General features: G+C 32.1%; 1 protein-coding gene and 1 pseudogene across 1 annotated transcript; one reads left to right on the top strand and one right to left on the bottom strand.

The window, feature by feature from the left end:
• The first annotated feature begins 390 nt into the window (after positions 1–390).
• On the top strand, positions 391–3556 carry LOC114387323 (annexin D8-like). Its single transcript, XM_028347482.1, has 6 exons — positions 391–463; positions 1323–1468; positions 2141–2359; positions 2859–3071; positions 3158–3247; positions 3340–3556. Exons 1-6 carry the CDS (start codon positions 391–393, stop codon positions 3538–3540), a joined length of 942 nt encoding a protein of 313 aa, XP_028203283.1. The 3' UTR covers positions 3541–3556.
• A 3385-nt stretch (positions 3557–6941) lies between these two features.
• Positions 6942–8435, bottom strand: LOC114386497 (annotated as a pseudogene).
• Between the last annotated feature and the right edge of the window lie 950 nt (positions 8436–9385).

The raw sequence follows: 9385 nt of genomic DNA, 5'->3' as shown, positions 1-9385 counted from the left end.
CAGGAACAGACCCCTTGTTAAAAGTTTGAAAACAGACCCCATTGATAAATAGTTTGTAAAACTAACCCCTAAAGTAAATTTGCCTTCCACTTGAGGACAATTCATCATCAAGTTTGTTGTAATTTAATTTGAAGTTATAAAATTTTTTTATGTTACCTTTGATTGATCTATTTAATGTAAGTCTATTATTTTATTTATTGTCTTAAAACCTCTTTACAATAACAGTGTTTCAGTTACTTTTATTAATTGACAAGGACTCTTTAGAATAACATATACGTTAATTGTTATGAGTGCTATATTAATTTACGAAATCGTTACTTTACATTTATCTTCTATAAAATAAAATTTTGGAATAAACTCCTTTGAACAAATCTTGGCACACAAGACCAGATGGCTACGCTAATTGCTGCAAAACATTCTTCTTCGATTGAAGATGCTGAAAATATCAAGAAAGCGTGCAAAGGTATTTTGCTCCAATTTTATTGTTTCTAGCTAAGTATCTTTTATGTTGCACAATATATATAAATATCACTTGATACATCACCATAAAATAAAATATGCGTGTAAGAATGAGAGAAATCAATATTAAATATTAAATTTTAGGTTTACTATTTTTTATCTCTATTTTTTAAAAATTTCTATTTTTAGTCTTTAATTTTCTTTTACTAAGAAATGTTCCTTAACTTGCTTTTAGTCCCTTAAACTAAGGATTAAAATCAGTGACTAAAACTAAATATCCTAAAAAGATTAGGAACTAAAAATATAATAAATCCTAAATTTTATTATAACTCACATCACATGATTTTTTTTAAAATCATATATTTTTTAAGTAATAATATGATTTTAGATAACTTTTAATCTTGTCATTTATGTATGGCTATAAATTTTAATGCATCCATATGTCATATTAGTATAATGTTATTTTATGTTTAAAATAGATTTTAATATTGTGCTATAATTTTTAAATGTTTTTTTTTAAGTAATCATGACACCTTTGCAAAATTCATACAAGTGGAAAAGGATAAACAAATTAAATCACTCTTATGCCACATTTTGTTTTATAATATTGATATTTCTAACTATTAATAAATTTTCATGTCATTTTAGTATATGTAATTTTAGTTTGACTTGTTTAAATATTTTTTTGTTTACTATTATAAGAATTTTTCCATTGTATCTTACTTTTTTTATAAAATTGACTAAATTTCCTTTATAAAATCAAGATCTTGCATATCATGCTCATGGATATACAGACTAATTTTACTATATTTTTAACCATGTTCTTTTTAATGAAAAAACTTATATGCATGTGATTTATATAGGATTGGGGACAGATGAGACAGCTCTTATATCTATACTAGCACATCGAAATGTAGCTCAAAGGAAACTTGTGAGGATGGCTTATGAAGAACTTTATCAGGAAGATCTTATCCAACAATTCAAATCTGAACTTTCAGGAAGCTTTGAGGTATATATGTATATATGTGCAAGATGAAATTACTTCCGCACTTTCTTTCTCTCCTCACACTTGGATCGGAATGAATATATTCATCGAAATAAACTTCACGGACCTTGATTCCACTACAATCATAAAGCAAATACAGGACCCTGCAGTCATAATCCAAGGATATAATTTTTTTTTTAGTTAATTATTTAAAATATATAATTTATTTTGGAAGACTGAGATCTCATGCAGTCACAACAGTAACCGCAGAGAATCCATTTCCAAACTTCATATTAGCTAGCTAATGGATGACACTGAAGAAAAATTCAGAACAAACTAGTGTGATCATCCTAAAATTTAAATGATGATATTTTATGGACTATATTCATCAATATAATAAATAAAAAATACTATATATAATTTTAATGATTTTTTAATTGATTACTAAAACATATTCAATTTTATATAGAATTCAAATCGAGGGACTTTTTTTCCTGTAAATATAAATATTGGGCTATTTTTTATGGCAATCATATTCCATCCAAACTAACCCACGACATGTGATAATTTTGTTAATGTTCAATTTAATTGAAATAGATTTGAAATCATATAACATTAAAATATTTTGGATATATCTATTTGATGATTAACTTAATTTATCTTATTGAAAAATATAATAACTACTATTCAAATTAGAGAGCTATTTGCAATTGGACGATGGATCCAGCTGAAAGAGACGCTGCATTTATTAATGAAGCATTAAAGAAGGAAACACCAGATTACAAAGTAATTGTTGAGATTGTTTGCACTAGAACATCAGAAGAGTTTCTTGCTGCAAAGCGTTCATACCAGTTTCAATACAAGCATTGCCTTGAAGAAGATGTGGCATCCAAAACAATCGGTGATATTCGCAGAGTAAGTGGGTTACTAAGCTATTTTTTTTTTTTAATCAAAAATTGTTAATGGTTAGTTTTTGTTAGTGGAAGAAATTCAAATCCACGACCTTGTCTCCCTCCTCCATTCTTCCTTCAACTACCATATGCTTTATTTTCTGAAAAAACATATTTCAGTTTAGGAAGGAAAAAGAATAATAAACAAATAGAAACATAGTGACAATCACGTGAACTTTGTTGTTTACTTGGATAAAATCATGAACCCACTTGTGAAACTAATTAAAATTAGGGAGAGTAAATTGTTTTCTGGTTGATTCTAATGTTGAAGATGAAAACTAGCACAAACGTATGCATTTGCTAATCTTTCATTTGCATGCATTAGTTCTATTGGTGCACAGAAGTAAAAATTTCTACAAGCACAAACCAGAACAACTTGCTCGAAAATAAAGAAGAATGCATCTATAACATTTCACCTCTTTCTATTTTATAACTCAACAAGAGACTTATCATTTTTCATGCAGTTGTTGGTTGCAGTTATAAGTACCTATAGGTATGATGGAGACGAGTTTGATGAGAATCTGGCTCATTTAGAAGCAAACATTCTTCATCAAGTGATCGAAAACAAGGCCTTTAACGACGATGAAATCATAAGAATTTTATGCACAAGAAGTAAGAAGCAGCTATGTGCAACTTTCAGTACCTTTAGAAATGTGTATGGCACGACAATTACCAAGGTAGATATATTCAATTGAGATTTAAATTGTTTTTCTTTGTAAATAGATAGAAGTAATGATACATTGGTGTTCTTTGCTAATTGTAGGGATTATCAACAAATCCAAATGATGAATACATGACAGCACTGCGTACTGTCATTCGTTGCATTAAGAACCCTCGTAGATACTTGGCTAAGGTAACTTGAGTCATCAAATTATGTTGGCTACCATTCTTTATTTTATAGTTTATGTTCAATAACTTTTATTAAACATGTATACATTGAATTAGGTGTTATGCTACGCCTTGAATGAATTGATAGCTGAAGAACATGAATTGAGCCGTGTAATCATCACTCGTGCAGAGAGGGATTTAAATGAAATCAATGACCTTTACTTCAAGAGAAATGGTGTCACACTTGATAGTTCCGTGGCTAAGAAGACATCAGGAAATTACAAGAATTTTCTTCTTGCGTTGTTAGGAAACAATTGAGTTTAACTTATCTGTGTTTCGTAAAGCAAAAAAAAAAACAAATGTGTTTCGGTTTACTATCTCTACATATTTGAGAAATAAATACAATCATCAAAACCAATAAACTTAACTGGCTTTTGATACCACAATAACGTAGCTTACTACATATAGCATGGTTGTGGCATTTCATCAAAATTACTTACATGTGTGTGCGTGTGTCCCTCTTTCATTTATTATTATTATTATTCCTGCCTCTCATTATAATAAATTTTCTTCCAATACTTGTGTGAAGGTGACAGTCAACATCACTATGTTGAGGTCACATTCCTCTATTTCTCAAAAGATGGGAATATTAATAAATAAGAATGCAACAATGCTAATAACTTGAAAGAACCTAAGGTATAAAATCCTAAGAATATTTTAAAAAAAAAAAAGTAAGAAACCAACAGAATTTATGTGTCTTTTGGATATATATTATTCTTGATAGCTAAGCAAGATATCAAGGAAAGATAAAGGAGTTATTTCTACACTATATTACCTAAGTATCTTTAGTGTGGGAGATTTCAAATTGGAATTTTAGATCGATTTTTGGTGGATCCTACAGTGTCACGTAGAATTAAAGATATTTTAAAATTTCTCATTTTTTCTTTTAGTGGAAAATCTCGTTGTTTAAAGAAAACATACAAGAAAGAATGAAAATTGAACAATTAAATAGCAAATTTTGCAACAAATAATTTTATAGTGGCTACTTATGCAATGACTAGTTTCATAATGATTACTTATGCAATGACTAGTTTTATAACGATTATTTATGCAATGACTAGTTTTACTTATGCAATGACATTTTTTTCCCTCATTGCTTCCTCCACACCAGTCAAGTCCACAAGACTGGTAAGCGTCCTACTCATTTCCCATTGTTCTTCCTTAATTTTGGCTTCCTTTTCCCCCATTGGACAGACAATTTGAGACGGTGTGTCAGCTTCATAATCTTTTACCGATGTTTTTGGATTAGATGAAGATGAATATGCCTCAGATGTGGAAATCTTCGTCCTTTTAGAACAATTTTCAATAAACTAGTTTAACCACTTTAGTTGATCTTCCAAAAAGTCGTCAAGCATATTCCAAATAAAATCGCTTCCTTTGTTTTCCTCCCAAATGCCATATGCATGAAGCATGGTATCGTTTTCCATGTAATCATTTTTCTTCAATGATACTGCTTGCTTGTAATGACCTTTGAACTTTTGTACGCTCAAAATAATTTTTTGTCATTGGGATTTTAATTGATCCACTGCTCTTTTGTGTAGTTCACCTCAAAGTTTGTTGTAATTTTCTGAGACTCTCAACCAAAACGTTTCTTTTGCTTGGCCATCATTAACAATTGGATTTGTTGAGATGTTAAGCCATGAACTAATGAGATGTATATCTTCTTCAATTATAAAGATGAGTCGAGGCTTCTTTTTTGTAGAAGACCCTCCTATTTCCTCAACGACAATATCTTCTAATCCAATTTGGGTAAAAAATTATGAAAATTACGATCCAACTTCATCATTTGAAAACATGGTAGGATTGTTTGGTGGGATTCAAGAAAATGCTTGAGAATTTATGGTGAAAGGTGTTTGAGTGTTTGACATAAAATAATTTGGAGGTGGTGGTGGTAAAAAAGGAAGGAAAAAAAAGAACAATTTTGTAAATTTTGAGTTGAAGGAGGCATGTGGTAATTTTACAAAAAAATTATATAAGTTTGTCAATTAAAATAATTTGGATCCATTTCACAAAAACAAAATTTAATTAAGATTCAGATTGGAGAATTGAAATTGACAAATGAAGAATGAGAATGAAAATTGTGTATATAAATTTTGTGTGTACTAAAACAATTTATAGAATGTTGTTAGCTAACATCTTGTGTAACAATTGAACAAATCTACAAATTTTACTCCTTAATGGTAAAATTTTGTAGTCAACATTTACAGTGCAAACCTATGATTTGACAAATGATGTTTTTTTTTTATCCTCGTCGAGTCTCTTCTTCTCTCTTTTGCCATATCATCCTCGTCCCATCTCACTCACCCCTCATTTTTCCCACTTATCTTCTTCTCTCCTCAACACCCACCCCCTCATCTTCCCCATCTTCTTCTTCTTTCCTAAGCTCCAACTCATACCCAAATCTTCCCCATTCTTCTTCTCTCCTCAAAACCCACTCATCCCCTCATCTTTCCCACTTTTTCTTCTTCTCTTCTTCTTCCCCCTTTCCCCTCCTCTACCCTCTTCATCTCCTTCCCCCCTTCCCCTTCTTTGTGATGTATTATTTTGTTTTAAAATTTTTGTTTCATTGTTCTCTCTATTGCATAGAAGTCTGATGTTTTTTTTTCATGGATCTTTTGTTGGTTTGTTTTTTTTTTGGTTGTTCTTCATCTCCTCCGTCTATGCTACCAAATTTTTTTCTCTCATTTTCCTCCTCACGTTTTACTGTTACCAAATGAGCAATAATTTTTTTTAAGTGTGTGGATCTTTAGAGTTCTTCCCCAAGAACTGTATCTCCAACATGGAGATCTTGAGGGATGCTTTATTGTTGGATATGGAAAAGATCAGATCTTCAACTTAAGATCTATTACCAAGATCCAGTATTAAAGATGCTCTAAGGGAATGCAAAAAAAGTAAAAGAAAAAGATTGAGTTTGCTGCAAGAGAGAACGATCAAAATTGTTATTTTTTTACCAATATTTGAGCCATCCCTATACATCTGTAGTGTGCTCTTAGTATTCATTAATGCCCAATATCCAGAATCTACTGTACATGCAACAGGTACTCCTTGTCTGCTACAAGGGTAATCATCAAAACAACAAATACTATTTGCACATTTCTTGAAATACAAGGAATACACCATTCCAAGAAGTAAACTTTGGCCATTTTTTGATAATATTTTCCAAACAATTCCACTATCCCACTGTCCAAGCTCTCAGTAAGATGTTCATCAATCATACAAAGCCAGCAATGACAAGAGAAAAAAATAACCTAAATAGCTGTATGCCAACTATCCATGACTGATCACAGCTTCACCTTCACCAAAGATAGATCATCAAACACAAGTTTAACACATTAACTACAGAAGACATATTGATTAAAATAAAGAATATCACACAACAAAATCAATCACCTTCAACTATGAGGCATATCAGAATCACATAATTCCAAGGGCAATAAAGAGACCATATCTACAACATGATAGCAGGACAAAAGTAATCAAGTTAGAAAAGGCTTGAAAACATGTTATGACTTGCCAAAAAATAAATATGATGTCATCGACTTATGCTGACAAGTACAAGCACAAAATAGAGTATAGCAGCATACATAGCCACACGCCTACACCACATATGTAAAACATTTAAAACACCTAAAAATAAGAAAGGCTAAAGAGTTCAAGAGTTAATCAAGATTTTTATTGAAGCTAATCACAATCGTGTGTAGAGATGAAATTGAAAAAAAATACATCAAGGCTTTAATATCACTAGATGTGCCCATTTTCAACTTATGCTTATTATCAGCTACTTGTCTCTTTCTCTGTTAGTAAAAAAACCATGTTTACCTTAAGTCTTCTTTTATAAATTTTCACGCAACCTGTTCCAAAGAGCAACTTGACATCTCATGTCCCTTTTCACCTAGATCATTTGAATCTATATCCAATTTTGCATTACAATTAGAAAATCGATTATTCACCCTCCTGTTCCTTAAAATCACTTCCGATTTCTTCATCAACTTGATGTACTTCTTCCTGACCCTCAACAGAGGATGCTTCTCTATAGCTGATTTATTGCTGTAAGCTTCCTTTAGAATGACTGTACGAGTTTTGTTCCTGAAAGATATATAAAACATATGGGGATGCCGCTCAAATGCTCTATGCACTTTCTGTGGCAACCCAAAATACTTCTTGAGGCAAAACAACTTCTTCCTCTCGGCTGAATGCTCAACAAAAAGGGAAAGTAGCTCATGGAGAACTCCCACAAGTCTTTTATCTGCTATGTCACCATTTGGATCCAAGTTTGAAAATCATCATAAGGTGAAATATATGGAAGCTTCTGAAATTCATTTAGCCAGTTCTTAACTTCCTCCTCAACTTTAAACCCTTTGATGGAAAAAATGGAAATTCAACGGCTCCCATTGGACCCCCAGAATACAAACCTCTTTTTGTGGCATTTTTTTCCATTAAAGAATAAATCTTTTCTCCACTGTCAAGAGCCAACCCCTTCAATCCATCTTCCATGTCTACAAACCTGAAAGATTCATCAAGATTTTGTTCTGGGTGCTGCAGAAAATCACTAAGCAACCCCAAATACCACTGCATCCCCTGAATTATCTTTAAAGGTAGAACATGCTCTCTGGTCATCAATATCATCTTCCTCAACCTGGACCTTAAGTCCTCCCTGCATTCTTCATATACTCTCTTCTCATCCCTGTCAATCTCAGCAGCTTCCGGTGTCAACCTAAACCAAGGAAGATTGTATTTGGGACCCGTAAACTCCTCAAAAATGGATATTGCTTCATAAATATTGCAACCTTCATGTGCACATCTATCTCTATCCCCTCTTTGACACTGCAAAGATAGGAATGGACCCATTGGGATCCCAGGCAATGCAGTTTTTGAGGGCAATGATAGGCTTGAGCTGAACGGAGTCGTGGATGTGCTCAACTGAGTCATAGTATGAATCTTTTTTCCATTTCATATACACATTCACATAACTGTACCTCTGAATTTGCAAAAAAGGAAGATCCTGCTGGACCTTGTATTTAAAGGAGAGTTTGATTGTTTTGACTGCAGATTCCTCAAAGTTGAAGAACATTGAAGCAGTTTTCAGTGAAATGAACAGTGAAGCTAATAAAAATACTTGGTTTGTGATTGGCAACTAGTTCCTGAGAAAGCTTAGCATTGTTGGACAATGGCAAACTGAAGCCACAATTTATTCCCAAATTTCCTAACTGATTTTAAACAGTTTTGATTGTTATTCTTTTAACAAATATTTCTTTTTTTTTTTAATGCTCTTGATTAGTTATAAATCAAATAGCATAACCTCCACTTTATTAGCAATTCTCTAACGGTCAATTTGTTAAATGTGTAGCTAATAATTATGATTTGTGGACAGGAAAAGAAAAAGACGTTTTTGTGGTTTTGCTATTAAAAAAGAGGTCTGTCATAGTCTTGCAGGGGCTGGCACAGGCAGAAAATAATTTTCAATTCTTTTCTTATTATCTACTTCTAAAATTCTGGGCAATTGTTTTGTGATTTCCATAGCCTAAGGCCACGAGTGCACGTGTTCATAGGCTCGTTGTGTTAACCTTGGGGAGCAGTCGGCAAACTAGATTGCATCAAGGTCTAGCCGAATTTTGCTTTCAAGGCAGTGATTTTTCACGGCACAACAAACCTCCAATCTGTGTTATATGTTTCTGTTTTGTACTTATGACTTATTTAAATTTTTTAATAGTATGGGGATGTCTTGCTAAGGTAGCTCTACCAGATTTCAAGAGGACTAATGTAGGTACCAAAACTTTTGATTGTGTGTTTATTGGATATGCTCAAAATAGTGCTGCTTATAGATTCTTGCGTTTGAATGATAATTCTATTTGTGAATCTAGAAATGCAAAATTTTTTGAACAAGAATTTCCTTTAACAAAACATGTTAATGAATTGATTTCTTCTTGTAATACTACTTCAGTGCCTTTACATTTGCATACTTCTTCCTCTGTAACAAATGAACAAGTTAATGAACCTAGAAGAAGTAAAAGGAAGAGAATAGAAAGTAGTTTTGGACCAGATTTTGTTACTGCCTTCGTGGTTGAAAACAATGATGTCGATAAAATAAATGATGTTTTTGTAT

This window comes from Glycine soja, chromosome 15, assembly GCF_004193775.1.
Source record: "Glycine soja cultivar W05 chromosome 15, ASM419377v2, whole genome shotgun sequence".
Classification (NCBI taxonomy): Eukaryota; Viridiplantae; Streptophyta; class Magnoliopsida; order Fabales; family Fabaceae; genus Glycine; species Glycine soja.
The sequence above is the reverse complement of the archived record's forward strand: the minus strand, read 5'-3'. Positions and strand labels throughout refer to the sequence as shown.